At 50.7% G+C, this 22480-nt stretch overlaps 3 protein-coding genes across 3 annotated transcripts; 1 reads left to right on the top strand and 2 right to left on the bottom strand.

The window, feature by feature from the left end:
• Positions 1-2440: 2440 nt before the first annotated feature.
• Positions 2441-7779, bottom strand: LOC100906765 (protein phosphatase 1L). Its single transcript, XM_003737288.2, has 7 exons — positions 7725-7779; positions 5620-6017; positions 4318-4502; positions 3682-3987; positions 3244-3334; positions 2983-3148; positions 2441-2779 (listed from the first exon to the last, which is right to left on the bottom strand). The coding sequence occupies exons 2-7, from the start codon at positions 5900-5902 to the stop codon at positions 2635-2637; spliced, it is 1176 nt and encodes a 391-aa protein (XP_003737336.1). The 5' UTR covers positions 5903-6017; positions 7725-7779; the 3' UTR covers positions 2441-2634.
• Positions 7780-8785: 1006 nt separating this feature from the next.
• Positions 8786-11320, top strand: LOC100908053 (swi5-dependent recombination DNA repair protein 1 homolog). The gene is made up of 8 exons (XM_029110605.1): positions 8786-8822; positions 8910-9104; positions 9217-9455; positions 9665-9899; positions 10016-10227; positions 10365-10514; positions 10607-10779; positions 10955-11320. Exons 1-8 carry the CDS (start codon positions 8786-8788, stop codon positions 11127-11129), a joined length of 1416 nt encoding a protein of 471 aa, XP_028966438.1. The 3' UTR covers positions 11130-11320.
• Positions 11321-12536: 1216 nt separating this feature from the next.
• On the bottom strand, positions 12537-21656 carry Galphai (G protein alpha i subunit). Its single transcript, XM_003737287.2, has 6 exons — positions 21329-21656; positions 17817-17859; positions 14667-14808; positions 13929-14123; positions 13625-13817; positions 12537-13466 (listed from the first exon to the last, which is right to left on the bottom strand). Exons 1-6 carry the CDS (start codon positions 21444-21446, stop codon positions 13090-13092), a joined length of 1068 nt encoding a protein of 355 aa, XP_003737335.1. The 5' UTR covers positions 21447-21656; the 3' UTR covers positions 12537-13089.
• Between the last annotated feature and the right edge of the window lie 824 nt (positions 21657-22480).

Below are 22480 nucleotides of genomic sequence, written 5' to 3'. Positions count from 1 at the left end.
GGCGGAGCTCACGGCATCGATTCCCTGCCTCTCCACCGGCTTTTCGCTCTCTTCACGGAGTCTCAGAGTCCCATCATGACCGTCTTTTCAATTCTCTCGATTTCGATGACTCCACATGAGTGGAGTGAGGAGAGCAATGCGGATATTTGTACCGATCGACGCCCAGAGAGGAGTCCTCGGGGAATCGGTTCTTCCTGAGTCGAGGGGTGAACATCTTGTCCCACAAACTCGCCTACGCAGCGTCCGCGCAAGCATTAGCTCTTCATCGATCAAGAATGAGCGCAGCCTCTGGAGAAAGCGACTTTTCTGAGCATGAAATACCGATGAATGACGCTTTCAGGCTTCCCAAGCGCTCTCGAATCGCGCAGCCTCCCGCTCGGACGCGGAAGAGATCGTCATTTCACTGGTTCCGATTTGTTGCTTGAGCTGGAAGAGAGTTCTGACTATCGGTCCGATCTGACTGAAGAAGTCTGAAGATTCCCTTACGATCTCCATTGATTTTTCCATTCTCATGGAGCGGAGTAACTGAGGTGATGTAGATTCAAACGAGTCAGTCAGTTTTACTCCACCATCTGTTGGATTTCGCGATTCTCTCGGTCGGAAGCTCCATTTGAAACGATCCAAGTCTTTCAAGAAGTCGTTCCTCGGAGGCAGAGTCAAACGACACGCTAACCTTCCGGGACCATGGGTAGAACATGATGAGAGCATCATGCAGGACGAGGAGATGCTCTTCGACGCGCTTGCGAAATCCCTCGATCGAAAGACGCCTCTTTTAATGAGCATATTTAGGTATTGATTCATGAATTCATAATGCGCTTGAGGGACTCTCGTTCCGAGGCAGAAGGGCTGCCCAACATTTCACTGATCGAAAACTGAATTCCCCGCTTTTTCAGGTGCACAGCTTCACATGAAAGCCGTGAGTCAGCCGGACTCCATGATCGGCTCATCACAATTTTCTTCAGTTCTGTCTCGAATCAAAATGGTGAGTTCATGAGGTCCCGAGTGTTCTCGAAGGGGAGCAGTACGGGATAGGAGTGGACTAAGTCTGGAGAACGAATGCCGGAACGCTCATGCAGCGCGAAAAGTTCCTTTCATTGGTGGCACCCTCCCTGCGTCGGAATCAGATTACGGCCGATCGGAACTACTCGCATCGTGATAATTGATGCCCGAAAGGCGATCCGATTGGCTCATGTCGGAGATTCGACTAGCGGTTTGCTTCAGATCACATTGATCTTGGTGATCTATTCTGTCTTAACGCACCCTGTCGACGCGGGTAATTTCGATTCCTTTCCCTCATACTCACGCTCATCGACACCTCTCATCGACTACTGGTCACGTGAGAGTCGAGACCTCTCGGCCTGAGCACTGACATCAGAACGCGTCACCCATTGGACAGATCGACCACCAAGCTGTGTGTCGCCGATCGAGCGTGTCGAAGTCGAACGATTATTTCTCCCATTTGAGCGGAGAGCCTCATGGGACATTCCCTCCGCTCGGATATGACGTTTGACGACTATTCCGAATCCACCTCTGGAAGTCGCGGTCTCCGAGCGATTTCAGTTTCGGTCCCCGCTCTTGGTCAACTCGACCTGGGCGATATCTCGAGATGTAGATAATAGTTGATAGTTGCTCGAAACTTGGCCTGCCCGAGCTTAGTTGACAGAGCCTCACGACTGCTTCGAACTTGAGAGAACCTTTCCGAGACGTCGGATTCCGACCGAGGAGGGGCTACCTAATTACCTGCTGAAAGTCTCAGATTCTCAGAGGTGCACGGATAGGACTCTTCCTTGCGGAGAGGGCGGAAAATAGTGCCGACAGCTTATGGAGCAGCTCACAGCTCCTTCTTCCCTGACTGTATTCATCGGGATCATTCTGACTGAATGTGAGATATGAGCATGCGAGGCGCATCCTGAAGATTCTGTTCTTCGCCGGATGGATATCAGATGATGCTTCCAATCACCACTGAACGCGGCAATCAAGATAGAATTGCGAGCGAGGAGTGCGGGACCTTGACAAGAGAATTCATTGACTTATGGTTGAAATTAATGTCTTTACAGGACGGGGATTCTGACTCTGAACGAGTCGTATCTTCACTCGTGGACGGTCCTGCTGCCCTACTCCGATACGAGGAGGATGAGGATGATGGCGATGAGGAAGACGACACCGAGGATGAATATGGTGAGTGACTCCGTTAGCTTTTGGCTCTGTTGTCGAGCTCGCTCAATACACGCGGGATTAGAACGAGAATCGCGATGCTCCTCCGGACATTGAACATATCTCCACTCAATCCAATCGGAAACTCAGGGTGGGAAGCGAGATGCAGGGGACAATCCTGCGCAAGGCTTGAAAAGAGGAATCAGCAGCTCCCGACACGCTTCCCTGAGCGATCGATTTTCCCCCGGACTTACCGAAAAGAATGTACATGGAGGAAACGCTCGAAACAAAAATATCTTTAGTTTATTATTTGAATTGTGTACAAAGTATGCCATCCGGAAAGTCATGTGGACGGAACAGGAATCGGACTTCGACTTTCAAAGTTATTCCCGTGCGAAACCCCCAAGTTTCTACATGAGATTTTTTGCTCAGTTTGCTGGATCAAGTGGAGGACCCTTTGCACTCCTCGGTAATCGGGAGCTACCGGTCATCTTTCACTTGATCGGGAGCTTGTTGGAGAAGGGAATACTTCGCGAAATCAATCAGGAGGACGGTGATGTTGTCCTGTGAGCCTTTCAGGTTCGCCCGCTTCGCCAACTCCTTGCAGACGCCCGGCGATCTGGAGCTGTGGAAGAGTCAGGAAGTCGAATGAGCGCCTCTGCTCGAAGAAACGAGGAATAACGAACGACCCGTTCGACTAAGCGTTCCGATTTGAGACCTACGATCGGGAGACTCGAACGCCAGCGGTGACGTAGGTCGACGTCATGAGGCTGCGTAAAACGTTCGAATAGCTCGCGCAGGGCGTAGAGATATAAATGTGCAGCTCACCTGCCGTAGCGTTCCCGGATGAAGGTGACGGCATTTTCATTATCGAAAGCGTCCCAGAGACCGTCTGAAGCCAAAATTACGAAGGCGCTCTTCTGCTGGGCCAAGTTGAATGTCAGGATGTCTGGCTCGGCGGTGACCAAATTACGATCTTTGAGAGGGTAGTCTCCTGCGAGCGAAATTCGAACGTTAATTCGATATCGAGGAAACTGAGTTCGATTAATGAAATCAAAGCTTCAGGCATTGCCAGACAAAAATACATACCCAAGGCTCTCGATGTGGCGAGAATTCCCGCCACGCGCCAAACGCCATTGAATGAAATGAAACCACCAGCGTCCTCAATACGCTTCCTCTCCTGCAACAAGAAGGAAGACTTCAGTATATGCTTGAGAGCCCAATGGACCCTCAAGCTCCATGGGGAGTCGCGAGTTCGGTCCGACTACAAGGAGAACCGCGGGACGAGATATGGATCCAGACGCTCTTCCGGCCTAAATCGGGAGACAGACTATCGCTTGCAATCTGGGTCTTATTTGGGAAAAAAAGAGGAACAGCTCCTTGTTTACGCTATTCTTTGACCGCTGCTATCATTCGCTGTGTTTACACAAAGACATCGATTAGGATTGGTGACGTCACGGCTGGAAAATTGAGACACTTATCTCGAAGGCTCCGATAAGACTGACAATGCTTCAAAAAAAAGCTCACCTTCAGCTGCTGCGGTTTGTGGTCGAAAGACAACGGGACGGTCCGGCCGTTGTCCGTCGCCATCACGCCTCGTGAGTCGCCCACGTTGGCCACGATGAGCGTGTCTCTGAATACAACAGCTACTAGACAAGTCGTGCCCGAATAATTTTTGCTCTTTTTAGACTCTTTCACGAAGTTTTCGTCGAGTTTGAGGATCTCCTGCCGTAGCGTGTCCTGAATTTGTATAATCTCGATGTCGGATCGAGGTTTACGGATTCGATCGACGATTGCTGGGAACAGCTTCTTTTGGGCGTATTCCGCAGCGGTCTGAAAAGCGGAAAACGGAACCGCCTTTAACGTGGAGCTTCCGGGGAAGCCTCTCGTGGGAATTCGAAGCTCGACTTCAGCGAACGTGATTCATTGCTGTTTATATCAATGGAGTTTTATGGTTGGTCTACCCAGGTACATAGACCCGCCCTACACAGACCGTCGCCGTAGCTGCCATCGGTTTTAGAGAGCGGGAATTCAGGCCAGTTGGGTCGAAAAACAGCCCGAAGGTTATATCAGCGCTCGCCGTGATTCGTTCCGAGTACGCAAACAAGCGATGCCTTGCCTCGCAGCGGCGCTCCCGGAAGCGAGATTAGGAATGAAACGTACCTCTCCGCCGTGACCGTCGAATATTCCGTAGAGGTAGAGGTGCTTCTCCGGAACGGACATCATGCTGAATCGGTCCTCCATATGCGCACGATTCCCTTGCATAGCGTATACTTCAGCGAGTGTGTCATCGGCGGACCATTCGACACCCGAGACCCGTTGTATTGGAGGCAACGATGGACTGACTTCTGTGAAGAAAGCCGCGGCATGAATTCTCTAACTTATTACTCGGAGTTATTCCGAGAATTTCCACGATCAGCCCACAACCCCAAGAAGGTCTCAGCGTCGTGATTTCGTGCCGTATCACCCCCTCCCTCCACCCAAGTTTCTCTGAACTTCCGTAACCCTCACAAACGGATGTCAAGCTCGACACCGAACGAGAAATGACTTGATAATAATCCAGCCGACATCGTAAATCGTAATCAGATGATCTTTGAAGTTTTTTCGGTTCAAGAAGTCCTACCCTTTTTCGGCTTGCCATAATAAGCGAAGAGCTTCGCGATTAGTTGACGAGCGCGGTAGTTCGCGGGCACCCGCAGCCCGCGACATGACACGGGAGCGGGCGCCACGGGGAGCGGAGCGAAACGAAACACTTCGGATTTCGAGCACTTTGGCTGACCATTCACTAAGTGCCACAATTGGAGAACCACAGCGATTCGAATCACGATCGTTGCAAACGTTTCCGAAAGCCCGTCCGGAGGAAGGCGCCGGCCCGTATGTAGATCAGTGTTTCACGCGCTCAGAGCCTCTGTGGGCTTCACTGCATGCGATTTCGAGTCGGTGGCGCCCTCACGATTCGGGTCCGATCGCAGGTATTGAGCAAATCACGGACAGACCGTATCTCGGGCAGGGGACAGAGAGTCTGAAATCAGGGGCTGGAAGCTTCACCGCACTGACACGAGACATCTACAGAGCCACGTGATAGAAAGAAGGCAGGGCCTTGGAAGGCGCCTTCGAGACGGAATTTTCGAAGGAACAGTTCTCCTCTCATCCTCTCATGTTGTTCCCGAAGTCGACAATGACAGCCGCCATCACTCGCCTTGAGACGAGGAAAAAGCGAATTCTTGTTGCTCCCCAGCGAAATGACGAAATCGATGGCACTTGAAACGTCGGATGCAAACTAAAGTCACCGGACCCGCGGTCGCGGCCCCCACCCGAGAGGTAATCCAGAACAGGGAGGGGGGCCCGGGAACCTTGACATCACTGACGTATCATACATATCTCCGGACAAACCGCTGTACAGATCCTCGGATTCGATAAGGTACCTAGACGCCTGCTTCTCTGACTGAGCAGGTGGAGACTTACCACAAACTTGAACTTTTAGGCGTAAGTTCCTCAATGCGCCTGGTAGTAGCCGGAAGCTCTCGCGTATATACGAATGACACTCCGGATGACGAATTAACAGTAGACAAGATGCTATCACCATCACGAGGGAAACGATTTCTAAGACTGTCGTTCGGTCGAAGAGGGCGCACACGTATAAAATTGATTCGAAGGGTAAAGGACACATCCGCGACAGGTTTGACACGAGCTCCACGTGCGCCCACAAAAACTGTAGCAGAACCTCGACTTCGACTGAGTCATCCATGATTGTAGAAAAATTCTCGCTTTAAATTATATCTCAGAACGATGAGCGCGATGCGGCTTCGATGACGCGAGAATCATCTGAGCGAACTGCGGGAGCCATCCACTGAATCCTCCACCTGAAAACCAGAGGTCGTATGTTTAAAGTCTCGCTGGTTGCTCTCGAGGCATTATTTCTAATTTTGAGAGACGCGTGATATGGTGCGTTTCATCGGCCGAATTCGGGAACGTTACGTCCGGCAAGCGGCAAAGCTCACAGCCTACAGTGGAGAGATGTCACATCCGCGGAAAGTCTTCGTGAAAAGAAGTATTCGCTTCTCTAAGCTCGGGATTCCGTCGCTGAGCCTTCGGATTTCTTCGCTCGTGTTCGGAATATCCTCTATCAACAACAAACACAGAGTCACGTGCAAGTTTGAGCCGTTGCTCTTGCATGTCTGCGGTTGACGGGGAGAGTCGCGTCTCTGGACGGGTTAGAGCGACGTGATATCCTTCCCTCCGGCTCTGAGAGATCTCGATGGACATACCACCCGGCTCGCTGAACGATCAGTCTCTCATCAGGAAGACCTTGCGTGGCGTCATCACCATCGCAACCTTAGTGTCAACAACAAACTCACGTGAGGGCCCAATTTATGGGACAGGAAGCGATGCCCTTGACACTCATTGGTCGACTCACAGCTACCAATGAAGCTCTGGCATGTAGGTCCTTAGTCTCCGCTGATTAACTTCGAGAATGAGACCGGCTCAGACATGCACTCAAAGTGTTGAGCTGTCATTGAGACCAGGAAACCCGCCTCCAAAACAAATCCCACGACATCAGTAAAGATCAGAGTTGAAGCGAAAAGAGAACCGCGGCTCCCTGGAAGGCTGCGGAGCGTGTCACCGGCGGTATCCGTGATTCTACGATTCGAACGATTCAGGTGACAGAGCCGAGAATAGGCGTTGGCACCAGTCCAAGAAAGTTCGGCCTACTTAGAACAGCCGACCAGGTGGTACTGGGAGTTCAAGAACTCATCAGATGTACCGCAACGTATGCAGACGACTTCGGTGACTAATCTTCTAATCTTCCGGCGGGCTTGTCGCAATGATCCGTCTCCGGCGACAAACCTAAATCGAAGAGCGAGATCCGAACGGTCTTCGGAATCAATAAAGCCTCCACTATGCAACGTTGCGATGAACGAAGCACTTGGCTCACAATGCCCGAAATAAAGTACTTATCCGCTATTGTGGCTCTTAAGCCCGGGCCTACAGAGCTCCAAAGAAAAATACTCCTGCTCGCGTTGCCGTCGATCGTAGGCTCGCTTGAGGGATCAATAACGGGAAGTCGGCCTTCCTCCCGACTAGGAGCTGTTGAATTCACTCTGGTTTTGCCATGGTTTCTCTTGAGCTCCATTTCTTTCCTCTGTCCTCCGTTTCTGAGACCGCCTGATATCGTCGCTCGATGTGCCGTCTCGGATCCACGGAACTGGATGGAATTCCTCGACCTGTCGTAGAACATTGCGATCCAGATCCTCAGCTGGCTGAGCGTGGACAGTCTTCGTTGAAGCTCCTCGCGGATCGGAGAATGCCCGAAAGTTCACAATGAGCCCCAACCAGATACAATATCAATCAACTTCGTTCTGCTGTTCGGGCCCGGAAGGCATGGCGACAGGTAGATACTCTCCCGACCCCCGTTCGAATGCCTGTACACTCTCCCAGAATCGTTCCGACTCCGGACTGACAGGGGATCGCGAATTCCGATGAATCAGCTCCGTATTCAGATGTGTGGCGGCTCTTACAATTTCGGAGCTCTTCCCAAGCATAGAGATATGTAGGAGCTCGAAACATACCTTTTATCCCCGAGAAATCAGTTCGTAGCGTTGAGAACACCGCTACGAGAGCACCAATTGTGGTTGTCGGCTCGAGAAACATAGGTCCCTCGCCAGAGGGCGCTCCCCGGTCCTTGTTACCGAGGAAACATACGAGAGGGCTCGAAGAATTGAGGGAGGGAACGAAGCAAAGCATGCTTCTGAGCTTCATCATGGTCACATACTCAACGAGACACAGAAAGATTCACGGCTGACAGTCATTTCCAACTGTGGACGCGACACGTCCTGACCGGGGGGCATTCGATGAGACGCCTCTGGGAGAAGAGACGATGGGACGGCTTTGGGAAAGGAGACGATGGAACATGCCTGGGGACTGAGGCGCCGACTGGACTCGCACCGAGACTGTCGTGAGATCGAGGGACATGTGACGTCGTGGTAGGCGCGAGGTCACAGAGTTATTCGTGTATCAAGGTTCTGTTCCATCAGGTGTGCATTGTTCTAAATATAGACACGACCGAGTTTCCGATATTCTTCCTCAGGTACAATTAGACCTTGTGCTCCCGCTTCAAAAGCGGAGACAACTTCGAAGTAAACCGGAGATTCTGCGTATCATGGGACTAGACCGGAATAGAATATTATATTCCTAGTTCGACAGTCCACTTAATATGAATCGTCTGTTGACAGTCGATCTGGAGGAATTATTCAGGGCTGGTGTCATCTGAATTCATGGCTGAATCAACCGAGTCGAGACAATATATCATTATAAGAATCCATAAGAGTTTAATTCTCTCGAAGTTGATCCTAGTCTATTGACTTCCTTCCGCATCGGTCGTCGACGGATTTCAATTATTCCTTGGGCTAATATGCGAATTGTTTATATTGCAGAATTCCAAGACGATTATATCTACGACATCGCCTCCCGATTGAAAGAAGTCAATGCACAACATTTCGCCGAGCCTTTGCCAGCGTCGAAAGAGCACAGGGTGAAATTCGCTGATAATCCTGTCGATCGCGTGCTCAACTATTCCCCGACGCCCCTGATGGACGTGGACGAGCGTCTCCAGCTTAAAAAGGAATACCTCATGAAGTTGTTCGCCAAAGACGATTCGGAACGAGGGGGTGGGTAAATCGACTCCGGTATTTTGTTCGGGATTCGGAATGGTCGGCCTGAAAACCTGATCTCTCATCTACGAATATCACCCGCAGATGGTCAATCGGACGATTCGGATCTCTTCAGTTCGTCTGACGATGATGACGATGATTTCATCGACAAGGCCAAGACACCGTCTCCAGTCATTGAGCTTCCCCGAAGTCCGAGTCCTACTCGAGTCCAAGACGGCTACGATTCAGACGACGAGGCCGAGCCGAGGAATGGTCTTGAGATTGCAGAAATCAGAGGAGGTTCGTGGACACCACCGATGCCCGATCCTTCTTCGGCTTACCCCTGAGCTCATTGAACATACGGAGCCTTGGCCACGCCTGATTCATGAAAAAAACATCCCCGAACTTTCAGAAGATACCCATGACGAGTTGGACAACAAAATCATGGAGCTCATCGAACGTTCAGTCAAGAGTCCCGATTATCATGCGGGCAAGGAGGCTGCGGAAAGCTTAGGTTCCAGGATCAAGGATACGATTCAGGAGTCATTGAAGAACGAGCCGATTGCGACTTCCAACGACGATCGCAGCAATGGTCATGAGGATCGAAGGGCAGACGATGCGAACTCACCACTAGTCAAATCTCCGTCGCCGGTAGGTTCGATGTTGCGAGTTCCTCGTAACCTCCGGTGCAAGAGATTTCCCGAAAGTTACTTCGAATGCGCTGGCACGCCCACCACGCTCGAATGATACGCATCGATCATATGTCGCTGATATTGGAATGCTCGTGCAATTCTCCCGGTAACTAGATTCACAAAAACCGAGAGGAAATTATACGTAAGAACGCTTTCTCCCATCGACAGGAGCCGCCAGCAGTGACGCTGAACGAAAGTACCGTCGACATGACGAAACAGATTGTGCCAGAGCGGCAGCTGCCTAAGGATCTCTCGATTAGGCCGAGGAAGTCTCCGCCGAGTTCCCCCAAAAAGACTCCAACGAGATCCACACCACCTAGTCCACGGAAATCGAATGACCGCCTAAGCGCACCACTCAATCAAGCCGCGTTTCCTCCGAGCCCGACGAGGTTCATCCGTAAGAGTACGTACCGCGCTCGATCGGGAGCTGTTACCAGAGATGACTCCATACGTGAAAATGAGGCACCGCTTCGCAAGGTGGAGATCACCTCAGTCTGATTCCTTAACGTCTATTTCCAGGTGGCGCTCAGGAGGCGAAGTTAGCTGCGAGTCAGAAACGACCGCGCCCCCCCAGTTCGAATACTAGTTCGGACACTATAGTCTCCCAAATGACGGAGAAGGATGTGAAAAGATTGCCAGCTTACACGGGTAATGAACGGAGTCGATATGGTCTGCCTCTTGAAGAGAAAGCGAAACTCAGAGAAACCCGGGATAAAGTCAAGAGGGAAAAGGTATGCGGATTCGGGGGAAACGTCTAGAAGAAATACGCTCGAGTATTCGTGAACGAAGCTTGGACCCGCTAAACATGGGATGGATGATCGACCCAGAGTACCCATTGGAGGCATCAATCCGATCATTTGAATTCCAGGAGGAGAAGGCCCGTTTAGAAGAGGAAGCCAAACTCCAACGGAAAATCGACGCTCAAAAAACATTCGAGGCCTGGCTTAAAAACAAAGAATCCGAGAAGAAGGGTTCTTCCAGCAAGAAGAAAGCGCTATCCCCTCAATCGAATGACGAGGTCAGTGAGCTTAAAGAAGTTTCTCCGGCTTCCGCTGACTGTGTTTCGTACCGACTCAGACATTTGCCTAAACCATTCGGTCTGGTCCGCAGAATTCCCAAGATTTCATCACAAGTCCCAACACAACGGTCACATTCCTCACATGGTTGGAGGGCAAGAATATCCAGGAGAAGCGGAATAAATTGCAACAAAGGCTCCGCCAAATCGAGCTGGAAGAGCTCGGAAAGAAACATACGAGACAAGACGCCCAACAAGCCTACAGACGGTAAGAAAAAATCATTAAAGAAATGACGGACCGACGGGCGTCGCAGCTATCGCTCGTATCGCCCGGGAAGCCCGAACCTGAACTGCTCATAAATGATGATTGCTCGAGGGGGATAGTAATCCGGGCTCGAACACGGAGGCTCGATTCTCCTAACGGGAAAGCTTCGTCACCGCAGGTGGTTGCGCAAGAAAGCCTTGGAAACCGAGCAGCAGAGGATGATCGAGAAACAGAAAAAGGTCGAAGAGAAACTCAGCTCATCCTCGATCAAATCGAGGGAAACACTCGATAGTTTTTTCCAGTCCGAGCATTTCCATTCCCTGGAACATCAAACTTCGAATGGAAAATGCTAAGAGGATAATCCCCTCTCTCCAAACAATCGAACATGTTGATGTTCCCGGTATATGATAATACTTGTTGTTCCTAGTTCAATAAATGCTCAGTGAAAATGACTCAAGGAGACGAAGGAGGTCGATGGGATCGACGCATTTCTGTACAGACTTCGCTGTAAAAATAAAGCCCGTGTACAAATGGTACACTCTAATGAAGCAGAATTGTGTTTTGCGGCTCCGTTCACTGAGGCGTCGAATTCCATGGGAATTCATCATTCGATTCGAAAACCTAGATCAGCGACATCTGAACTTATTCTCACGGAGGGATTCTCGTTGGCGGGAGGAAGTAGAAGATTCGTGAGTGGATGTATACAGCGTCATCTTTATTTGCTGTCGGTATTTGTCCATGAATCGTGAATGAGAACTCAACTGCTTCAAGTGCTCCCCACAATTTCATCGCTCACTCCTTAACATTTTCTGTATGAAATTCGAAAGAGACAACCTCTGATGGGCCAGACATCGAGGCTCCTTGACAGAGTCGCTCCTCATCAGCGAACTCGTTCGGAATGATCGGATATCCTTGCCGCTGTGGATTGTGAATGAGTCTTCGTCAATAATTCCCGATCAATCGGAGTAAAACACTACCTAGTCTCGATCGAAACAGAATTGCGCGTGAAGGAGACAGTGTAGGGGAGGGAATTCAGCTTGCGCTGGAATGTTCGGCCGAACCGTCAGGGCTACTAGATGAGAATGCGCATCTCTTCCTCGGATGACATTCTCACATTTCTACTCGTCAGTCAATCAAGTGCGCTAGTAGTGGCAGTCTGAGCCGAATGAGTAGAACGTGATCCGCCTTCCCGAATACCCCCCAACTGCCATGCTTTGATTGATCAGACAAACCATTTATCTCAAATAACATTCTCACGAAATAACTGCGGGAATGCAAGGCGTATGTTTCTCTCTGTGTCCCGCTTGAGCTCTAAGACCCGAAGAGGGTAATCATCTACGCCGTAAGACGGAGAACTAGCTCCGTAGGACCCTGCTCCTTAATTTTTCCAAGGACTCTCCGACGAGAAGCATCGCCTCGAGCAATAAATCCTGCTTGTTTGCAAAAAAAGGACTCCGCTACGCCCGACTCGCATTCCCCGTCGATGCACGGGACGTTTCTCGAACATAAATTATGATTTATATAGAAACTGCTCCAGATGCGAGCTCTGCGCGAGATGAGCATCTAGCGATTACGACAGGAGCGAATGATTGATTCTCGATACGTGGTAAATGGGGGCATCGTCCCTGATGTGGGATCCATGATGGACATCCAAACCTTCCTCAATCACATTGTGGGCGTGACGAGTGGAATGCTCCAATCTCGATGAGTCGAGAGTCGGAAACACTCCATATTCCACCGCAGATAAGAAAGATGTTATGCGAATATGAATTCCGTCATGTATTCCAAAATCACCATCCAGGATCAGAAATTTCAACCACTCCGGAAACTTCAGCGATCCGTTCAGACATCATCAATCAGTTAACGGTGGGAACGGGCGTTCAGCTAGCTTGTACTAGTGCTCTGTGTCCTCAACTTGCAGAAATCAGAATCACATGGTCAATTTGAGCAACATCATTTATGCTCGCTACTCTTGTGGGGGCTAGTGATGGTGGTGGCATTCATGCCTTTGTTCTCGCTTGTGCTTTGCGTTCGCACGGAAGCTCCAGCGGTTTTCGGAAATCAATGGCACTTGTGTTGGCAACGCACGAGACCAAATGATTTCAGCCCTCTGCAGTCAGTTACCCTCTGTTCCTCGATACCTGTTCTTCGGGATTTTTTCTTCTCGCGTCCCCTTCCCCTCTGATCGATCAGACCCAGCTCGTCGCGACCTTACGCCCCGGAGGCCATGAAATCAGATCATCGGCGCTCCCCATTCCGGTCTCTCTTCCTATTGCAGCCCTCCGCGGCGTGCGGCAATGCTGCCGATTTGGTTCAAAATAGGCCACAATCCTTCAAATTGTTCTTGATGATGACATCGGTCACCGCGTCGAAGACGAATTGTATATTTGACGTGTCTGTCGCACATGTAAAGTGAGTGTAGACTTCTTTTGTGCTCTGTTTGTTGAGTCTCTCGAACTGCATCTGGATGTAAGCCGCAGCTTCGTCGTACGTGTCGGCCCCGGTGTACTCGGGGAAGCAGATAGTGAGCGGGGACCTGGTGATCTTCTCTTCGAAAAGATCTTTCTTGTTCAGGAAGAGGATTATCGATGTGTGTATGAACCATTTGTTGTTGCATATGGAGTCAAACAAGCGCATGGACTCAACCATGCGGTTCATTTGGTCGTCTTCGGCGAGGACTAAGTCGTACCCTGCAGGAGAGAAGGTGGATAAGGTTCTCTCTCCGATCAACCTCCCTGGATCCTGACCCCAGAGGAGCTGGATCCAAATTATACAATCATGACTCCGTATATTGAACACGGGAAAGCGACTTAGGCTCTCCGTTTCAAGAAGGACCTCCGTGACGCACCTGATAGAGCAACGCAAAAGATAATGGCAGTGACTCCCTCGAAGCAGTGAATCCATTTCTTGCGCTCAGAGCGTTGTCCGCCGACATCAAACATTTTGAAGTGAAGGCCCTTGAAAACGAAGTGTGTTTCCACGATGCCGGTAGTCTTCACGCGGGTTCGCAGAACATCTTGTTGCGTGGGGATGTAGTTCCTCTGCAAGCGGATTATTTTGCTTATTAGAGGGATGGAGGCGAGAAGAAAGGATATTATAACCTGAGGAGGTTGGGCGGAATCACGAAATGAGGACCCCGATGGATATCCCACCTGTGATATGCGTTCCAAAGCGTTAAGATAATACGCCGCCGAGTCGTTGAGTTGATACTCTCTCGATCTTTGGAAACAGTGCTGGACCCCTTCGTCTCTCCAGAGCCGCTGCATCATAGCGCTGAGCTCAGGCGTGACTTCCACATCGCCAGCCATGTTGGCGCCCGCGATGCTGAAAAATTGGCGGGCGTCGTCCTGGAGAAAAAAAATTCAACTGTAGGCTTTATTACGATTGAATGGTTGATGGAGGGATATCCCGAGAGGGAATACAGGCTCTGGGAGAATAATCAGCCTCGCACCAGCCATCTCCGCGACCTCGGTGACATGAGCTCTCGGCGCGAATAATAATCACTCGAGGTTTTATATCCAAATCTAGCCGCGGTCACATCGAGAGTCGGTGTCTGATTGATCTCAGTGAGACATGTCGTCGACATGCCGAACCGGAAAAGCGCTCAGATGTCGTTCGCAGCGGCTCACTATAGCCAGACGGTCTCAGGGTAAAAGAGCTACTATCTAAATGAGATGCCATAAAACGGGCTCGGTCAGTGGATAAGCTCAGGAAAATCTTCCATTGGAAACTACTTAGCCTAATCTTCGCTTAAGAGCTGTAGAATCGTCATTCTGTCCGGAAATTCCTCGGCAACTCGAAGCTCGGACCGAACGCGATTCCCCGGGATATCCGTTTCCCCTCCTCTAATCACCTAAACTCGAGCGGTGCCTAGACTAAAGAATACTCACTGTTCTGGCGGGATCTCTGAAATCCACTCTGAGCTGCGCCATCGCTCGGAGTATGGCGAGAAGGCTCTGAATTGTATTTGAGTGCACTACGGGTCGATACAACCTGCATTCTTCGATAGTATAGCCCTGCTCGTGAATAATTCTGCAAGAGAAGAGGGCTATTAGCACATCCAGTCAGTGATGATGACTTCTCAGAGAACAGGGATCGAAATCAGGCCCGAGCACGATATCGACGATACACGCCCAGGAATCAAGAATTTCAGCTCCAATGCGGATCGTCTTCCAGGAAGGTTCAATTCACGGCTTCCCCTCAGCCCAGAGTTGGCGCGGTCCCATCCGTCTCATCCCGTATCATTGGAACCCGAGACTCGATCTTCCGGATATTTCGGATTATCATCGACTCTTTCGAAAGAGAATAGTCACAGAGGCAGCAGTACACGGGAGAGGTGTCGATGCCATCGGTTTCTGAAGCGCCGCGACTGGTCCTCGAAGGCTAAGCATGGTTAGGATTGACATTCCGAATAGAAGCGACCTCAGCGTCCAATTTCCTTCATTACAGCGGCGTGCTCGACCGACATTACAGACAATTAAACGTCGCGTCGCCTCCCAATGATAATTGGTACGTATCCGCCATCAACACAGGCTCGACGGGCGAACAGGCGGTCGGCTTTGGGATCGCACCTCATTGAGCTCTCGGTGAATTCTCGCTTCTGAGACGAATCTCCATTATTCCGTGGTGAATTATCACCGACAAGCGAGCTATCCGTACCAGAGAGAGCCCCGCGGAAAAAAAAACTTTGGACATCTCGGAGGTTGAAGAATCACGATTGGAGCGTTCGGAGTGCCGAATATCGCGATAGGGAAAATCGGCAATCGGCGACGCAATCGGATGAGAAATTTTATCCGAAGGAGGGACGCGAGAATTCCCCTACCCGGGAGAATCCGATCACAGAAGGAAACAACTAAACAAGAGCTCAGGGCTCATGGACACTCTGCTGCGACGGCGGATCGGTCGGAAACGGACTCAGTTTGTCAGTGTTTCTACAATGGAGGGCGACGACGAGCTCGGATAGCCTCCGCGTACGATGGATGATCCCGATATTCGGTCCCGTCTTTGCAATGTGTTCCGTAGCCAACATTCAGTTCGTATGCTGCCAACCGCGAGTCGATCACAGCCTTGGCATCTGGTCAGCCACAACATAAACCAGTCGGCCATGAATGTAAACACGCCTTCTAGAGATGAGCGCCACGTTAGGGAGCAGGTTTCGGGAAACGGCCCGCTCATGCTTTCCAAACTGCATACGGCATCGATCGTTTTTCAAGGCGGAAGAGAAAATAATTCATAGCCTCTCGCAGCACACTTAGTATTCCGATCGCCGAACAGAGACGATGCTGATCGCAGTTGGAGAAATCGATCGGAGAGCCCTTCTCCATCTGTTTGACGCGTAGAGATCGAATTTCCAGAGAGACTCTCGATGAAGATCAATTCAGATCTGCATCGGGTTATGCACGATTGTCGATGGCTCGCTTCTCTATAGCTCTCGAAACCCAAAATACTCGTTCATTCTTCGCAAGCTCCCAATGATCGTTAGGGTACGGGGTTGTGCTGGCGAATGCTAGGCCGAGGATGCCAAATCGGTCCGCACAAGCTCCCATCGTCGCTCAAAATAGTAGATACTCAAACACAACACAGATCCTCTGATTCCGAATCGCAGCCCCGATCGCTTCAATCCTGCTAAACATGTCGCACGGAGAAGGTAAGACTCCCGCGTAAATTCATGATCTCGTTGTGACACTCTCGGAACCATCATTTCAGCGGATACCTCGGCTCCTCCAAACGGATTCCGAAGATCCGGATGTGTTCGACATAATTAATAGTCACGGATGCTCTCATCTACCGAGGAGGCATGCCATTCGTGAAGGTTTTGAGTTTGTCTGTCAGCGGAGCTCATCCAGATCTCGCGTTCCATGCATGAAAGTCGAAACTCGACTCTGTCCTCCAGCTCTATGCTTGTGCGACTGCACTGTTTTGCTACCTAACTATCTAGATATCCGTTTATCCGATGGGGCCAACATTCGATCCTATATCAATTGATCTCAATGAGGGAGCTTCCGCACCACCCATCTAAGCACATCGGACACTCAGCCTTTTCTTTCCACTCGCTCGATGCTCGATCTCGCACGATATGAATGTCGCGATGCTTTCGAGCATCAGTGGTTTGCGTGCTATCAACAAATGCAGAGCGAGACGCTTTCGCAGTCTGCTCGATGGATAGGCGTGAAGCTATCGGGTTGAACAGGCGGCGATTCAGTCGATGCATCGAACTTCACATGATTCCATTAAAGTCGGATCCAAGCTCCGCGAACATGCATTGAAGCACCTGAACCACACCGGAATGCATTTGTAGTGGGAGAGTATTGCAGTCTCGGTCGCACGAGTGTTTGCATCGATTCGCGTCCAGAATATTATAGGAGTCTGAGCGATTGATAGAAAGATAAGCTCCGACATAGTCCTCTCGATGTAATACGAACTTCGAGAACTCAGTCCACCTTCATGGGCAGGTTCATTGTGTCCGAGAGTTCATTCGGGTCTTGAGATCCTGCACAGAATTCTGTGAATCAGCAAGGATCTAGGGGATTCTATCATGTCCGCTGTGTAGGCGCTCGGAATCGAGAATCATCGGAGCCCGCTTTACAATGTTATACAATGTGGATTTATGACGCTGGATCCCGCTCAATTATCGACGGAATCGAGCATTATAAAACGGAGCATAACTTCCGAATAAACGAGGGGTCAGCGCGAGGGGATCATCGGAAAGTTCTGCGCATGAGTCGGTGTTTCGAGTCCGATACTTTCGAGTCTCATACGGAATCATAAACTCTGATGGAATGCATTCAAGTCGTTGATTCCCGAAAATACATGCCCATAGCCCAAGACAGCGGTATGACTGAGCGAGAAATTCGGTAATCTCCCCTCCCAGATCGGAAACACTCGTTAGCGGCGCCTTGTTGACCGAGCGGAGTCATCTGGTAGATCCCAAGCTCAGAGCTCTTGCGAACGAGAAAGTCTGGAAATTCATGTTAAGCAAACTCGGCCATGCATACAGGGCAAATCATCGAGCTACAAAAAATCGGGAGACTCAAACTTACTTCATCTGTTTGACGATAGTGCTCTTTCCCGACTCTCCCGCACCTGAAAAATGATCAAGTTGGAGTCAGAAAAGGATTTTCCAAGCCTTAATTTATTTAGCTTCGCATCTTTCCGAGTTGATACAGCGGTGGGTTTCCACAAATTTCCCAGCACCACCCGGCTTGATTTATGCTTGGGTTTCGAAAGTTCTTCAGCATTATCTCTCATCCCATCTCGGAGCAAGAAGTGGAGCAATCGCGTAGGGACGATGCATCAGTCGATTGGGGAGATATGAGACGGAGTGCGGAGTGTTGTCTCATTCTCAGCAGTCTGAGGACTTCTGCTGTTTAGGTATTGATTTTCTCACAAATTCGCAGCAGCGAAATCGCACGATCGAAGCCGCCTAGGATGTCGAGATTGCTCCGGTGCACCGCGATGGCAGCACATGCATAAGATGCGCGATTCGCCTGAAACAAAATCCGTGAACCATCCAGCAGGAACGACCCATTCTATCTGCAAATTAAATCTTGCAATCTATTTGATTGTCTCCGCTTAAGCATCAGACTCGGTAGTGCCTCCCGAGCATTTACCCGCGATTAGAGCCGCTCCGCTTCGATATTGAAGTGAAGCGACCCGGGCTGATGGCCGACTCCGGCAACGTTCCCTTCGTTTATTCTCTGACAAAACCCGCAGCGAAGCCCTGCGGGGATCGAAGTTGGCATCTTCGGCCGCAAGTTGAGCAAGGCCATGCGCAAAGCCGGATGTCGCTGTGCTAATAGCACTTTTTCGCCTCTTTCGAATTCCTTCCACTGTGCGCCGATGAATTGGTGGCTTCGACTTCTTCCACTCGGCAGCAGTGTGCTTTCGTTTAGGTGCGCGGCACTCCGTGCAGAGCGCGCCGTCGATCTGAAGTTCGAGCCGCTCCCTGGGCCTGCTTAGAAGCTGTTTCCCGCAGATCTGGGCACGCGGGCAAGCTATATATAGATAGAAAGAAGCTGACTTCACCCCCGTACCGCTCGAGTAGATACTCGTTCGTTCGCCGGTTTGTACCCTACTTGCTTCGTTCACACCCGTTCGTTGGCGTACGAGGGAACCTTCCATGCCGGGAAACTGCAACGACGCGTGGGCCTCGTCGAGATACTCGTTGTCAAGTCGTGATCATTGTTGTTGCATAATTCTGTGGTGTTTTGTCTTTGCACCGAAAGCAGCGACACTCTCATTGGCTGTCACATGGACTCCAGAAAGAGATTCCAAGAGAATGATATGGCTGGAAATAGCCGAGCGCTTAGAGCTCGATTCGTGCGATTTCCGCTCCACCGCGAGGGTCGAAACAAAAATTATTTCCGCGACGAATCTTAGGTCCCAATTTCGTCAACATTGATGCTTCCAAAAGCTCAATTAAGTGGACGGGACCTCGGTTCGCTACCGCTCACTGGTGCTTGTAAAGTGACTCTTTTTTTTTGGCAACGGTTTCGCCCTCTTCTTCAGTTCTGCTGAACAGAAGAAAAATTTCTGCTGCTGAGATCGTTGAACGGGTTTCTCAGCTTTCCGCCCGTTCCTTCGTTGCTCCGCGAGTCTGTCCGTCTGTCTGCTCGCCTGATACACGGGGATGACCGTTGAGAAACCAGCGAAAGCGGGAGAAACCACTTCTGGTTCCGCTCTTCTGAGTCTCATGACTTTTAGCTGACAGAAAGCAAAAATGTCCAAGGGAGTCTCAAGATTCATTCAGGTCATGAAGAATAAAACGGTATATTGGCTAGCTCTTGAGTAAACGAATTGAGGAGGGATTTCCCGCGAGAAAATCGGTACGCAGAGCAAACTTGGAGCGGGTTCCGAATTTGAGATTCCGAAATTCACCTTCTTACTCCGAGACTGGGCTGTGACAATGAATATCAATGAAAGAATGGGAAACCCAAGCTGCGCGGTAGGCGTTCGGAACTCCTGTGGAAACACTGGGCTTCGGGAGTCTACCTTGTCACTGCCGTTGATCTAAGAGCGAATCGGATAATCGCCAGAATCGAGATATCATTGAAGATGCGGCATTCCGCTCGAATGACAAGTAGACTCCTTGACCGTCATTGTCTCTCTCTCTTTCTGGTAAGGTTATGTCCAGCACGCTAGACTGCATTTCCGACTTCTCGGGCTCATCGGCGGCTGACGACGACAAAAATAGTTGTCCATCGGAGAAAATCAAATCACTTGAAATCCATTTCTCGCCGTGGGACGGGAATGGCATGCTCCGGAATCCGGAACCCTCGGTTCCGTCGACTCTCGGCTACGATTTCAATCTTGAAATACGATCCACTCCGACGCTCGTCATGTCTCGGCTACATCGGACTCTAATCCTAACAGCAACGCTAAAGCCAGTTTAATTCGACCACCGTTCCATGCGGTCCAGAATCGCTCATGAGAGATCAAGAGCTTGATCGAGATTTGCCACTGAGAGGAGGGGATTATCCATGGACATTCCTCCCCGACGGGAAGGTTGTTTCCGGCTCAGATCCCCGATCCGAAAGTCTAGGACGGGAGATCGCACGGAATCGGAACAGGGCGCGCTCGAGCCATTCGGAACTCGACTGGAGATGAGCGAATACCTTCCGCGCACCAGACCGGAGCAATCGAATACAGGATGGAGGGTACGGAACAGTGGCTCAAGAGTGATCGCAACCTTCCCAAGTAACCAGCCAGAGTTGCACGGCCCCTTCCACGACAGCTCGCGGCTCGCGGACTTGCTGAATGATCCTGAGCATGGAGCAACGTCTCGCGCAGACGGGAGCAGCACTCCCTGCAGGCAAGAGACTGCGTGAACCAATGTTCTGTTCGCGTGAGCTCCTCGAAAGTGAGCCGAAGGAAGTTCTCGAGGGGCTTCATCCGATATGGGGTTTGTCCTCTCCGTCTATGGAACACGCAGTCTAGAAGGTAGCCTCAAGAAGCTGGAAGTTGTTACCCGTGACGAGGCTCATGGAACCAATCGGCGGCCGGCGCGTAGCTACTCAGTCTTGCTTCGTTGACGAGGAAGTGCAACGCAAGCACTCTCTCTCGCTATGCAGACCAATTATGGTGACGATTATAGCTCGCTTTACCGTCTCCTCGTATCCAGGCGAAGCCCGAGACGAATTTCTAAGTTACCAACTTTCCGCGAATCTGAGTAACATCATACCCCACTAATTTTGCTGGAACTCTAGGGGATTTCGACCCTCATCTCGAATGAGCTCAGGATCCGGATGGTATAAGAATCTCTGAAACATTTTTGAGTACCCTTTTTATTCTGGCCTCCCAAAATGAAATACCCATTCTTCAAAATCTCACGAGTTACATCGAGACGCAACAAGTGCTCGGCTCAGTTCCGAATTACTCAAAAATCCGTCCTAGAGCGATTAACTCGCTCGCGACTCAGCGTTGACCGCTTGGCGGTTAACGGTAAGCGTTTTTACGTGGCTCCAGCAAGAGAAGCGACTCGACGGATTTTTTCGAGAGTTTCCATTTTTTCCGGAGGCAGAGGCCTCTCAACAGACACTCGCGAGCAACTCACCCAATAGCAGTAACTTCACTTCGCGAGCTTGACGTTCGCCGTCCGCTCTGAGATCTCTGTCTATCTTTTTGGATCGCTCAGCGGCTTGCTTGTCGGCGCTGCTTACAGCGCAGCCCATCTCGCCGGTTCGAAGCTCCTACTTTTCCGTAGTCCCAAGTTTTACTCCTCGTGAAATCAAGCGTAGCACAAAGAGCTGAACACCGCCCAGACTCAAGCTGGGCTCATGGACATCATTCGAGGTCGAACACCGTCACAAACCCCAGATCACGGGAGCATCGCAGTTCTGTTCTTCACTGCCACCAGCTCATCCACAATCTTCTATCGCGCCATTTTGCGCTCGAACAGCCGCTCGAGGATCGTTCCGCCATGCGATGCATGTGACGCGGCTGTGGTACCGATTTGCTCAGGATGGGTACCACGTTCGCACCGTATATCCCTTCGCACCGTCTGGGCCGGAAGCGATTTCCTCGCAAGCGTCAAGCAGGTCTCGGCAAGCCTCAAAAAGTATTTGGACTCTGGCTCCGAGCGGCGTCCTCAAATCCACACTCCCCAATTCGGTCGGGCTTGGCAAGAACAACTCGCAATCGGCCGTCCGTGCTCATCGGGAATACATAGGACCGGTTTGGAGGCTTGAGCGCTTTGTAGCTCTCTCTTCCGTGAGAGTTCTTTCGCTCCTTCTCACGTATGCTTGAGACGGCGTACAATCGCTCGAGTCTTCAGTATTCGGGAAACGGGCGCAGGAGGTTCGCGGGTGAAAGTTTTCCATGGAAAAGGTGATACACCAGAGGGGGGAGGACCATGATGCTGATGATCTATGCTGGAAATTATCCCGGATCCGGGCGCTCGGAGAGGACGTACTGATCTATGAGTTGCTGGCTCTCGAAGAAGCTACGCAGGGATTTGTAATTTGTAAGAGCACAGAGGAACCAGAGAGTGCGCGCGCAGATTTCAAAAGCAATATGCCACGTAATAGGCAGACGATCTCGAGTATGTGCTAAAACATCGGCAGTCCTTAAGTCGTTGGTATTCGAGTAACCAGCTGTATATATACAAGAAGTGATTGTCCACCATATCAGGCGTTTTCCCTTGTCTGAGTCGCACCCGAGGAGCCAGTGAGACTCTTACAGATCCCAGAGGGGAAACTGAGCTCCA

Source organism: Galendromus occidentalis, unplaced genomic scaffold (genome assembly GCF_000255335.2).
Source record: "Galendromus occidentalis unplaced genomic scaffold, Mocc_1.1 scf7180000075430, whole genome shotgun sequence".
In the NCBI taxonomy this organism is placed as follows: Eukaryota; Metazoa; Arthropoda; class Arachnida; order Mesostigmata; family Phytoseiidae; genus Galendromus; species Galendromus occidentalis.
Note: the sequence above shows the minus strand (reverse complement) of the source record. Positions and strands in the feature narration are given on the sequence as shown.

What these genes read in the sequence shown, in the direction of transcription:
- LOC100908053 (XM_029110605.1), top strand. Translation starts at nt 8,786, where the DNA reads ATGAAGTTGTTCGCCAAAGACGATTCGGAACGAGGGG. An exon ending in AGACGATTCGGAACGAGGGG is followed by an intron (nt 8,823 to 8,909) that starts GTGGGTAAATCG and finishes TATCACCCGCAG; the next exon opens with ATGGTCAATCGGACGATTCG. An exon ending in CCCCTCAATCGAATGACGAG is followed by an intron (nt 10,515 to 10,606) that starts GTCAGTGAGCTT and finishes TCTGGTCCGCAG; the next exon opens with AATTCCCAAGATTTCATCAC.
- Galphai (XM_003737287.2), bottom strand. Translation starts at nt 21,446, where the DNA reads ATGGGCTGCGCTGTAAGCAGCGCCGACAAGCAAGCCGCTGAGCGATCC. An exon ending in TCAGAGATCCCGCCAGAACA is followed by an intron (nt 14,124 to 14,666) that starts GTGAGTATTCTT and finishes TTTTTTCTCCAG; the next exon opens with GACGACGCCCGCCAATTTTT. An exon ending in CTTTTGCGTTGCTCTATCAG is followed by an intron (nt 13,467 to 13,624) that starts GTGCGTCACGGA and finishes TCTCTCCTGCAG; the next exon opens with GGTACGACTTAGTCCTCGCC.
- LOC100906765 (XM_003737288.2), bottom strand. Translation starts at nt 5,902, where the DNA reads ATGGATGACTCAGTCGAAGTCGAGGTTCTGCTACAGTTTTTGTGGGCG. An exon ending in CCTAAAAGTTCAAGTTTGTG is followed by an intron (nt 4,503 to 5,619) that starts GTAAGTCTCCAC and finishes CTTTCTTCACAG; the next exon opens with AAGTCAGTCCATCGTTGCCT. An exon ending in ACAAACCGCAGCAGCTGAAG is followed by an intron (nt 3,335 to 3,681) that starts GTGAGCTTTTTT and finishes TTCTTGTTGCAG; the next exon opens with GAGAGGAAGCGTATTGAGGA.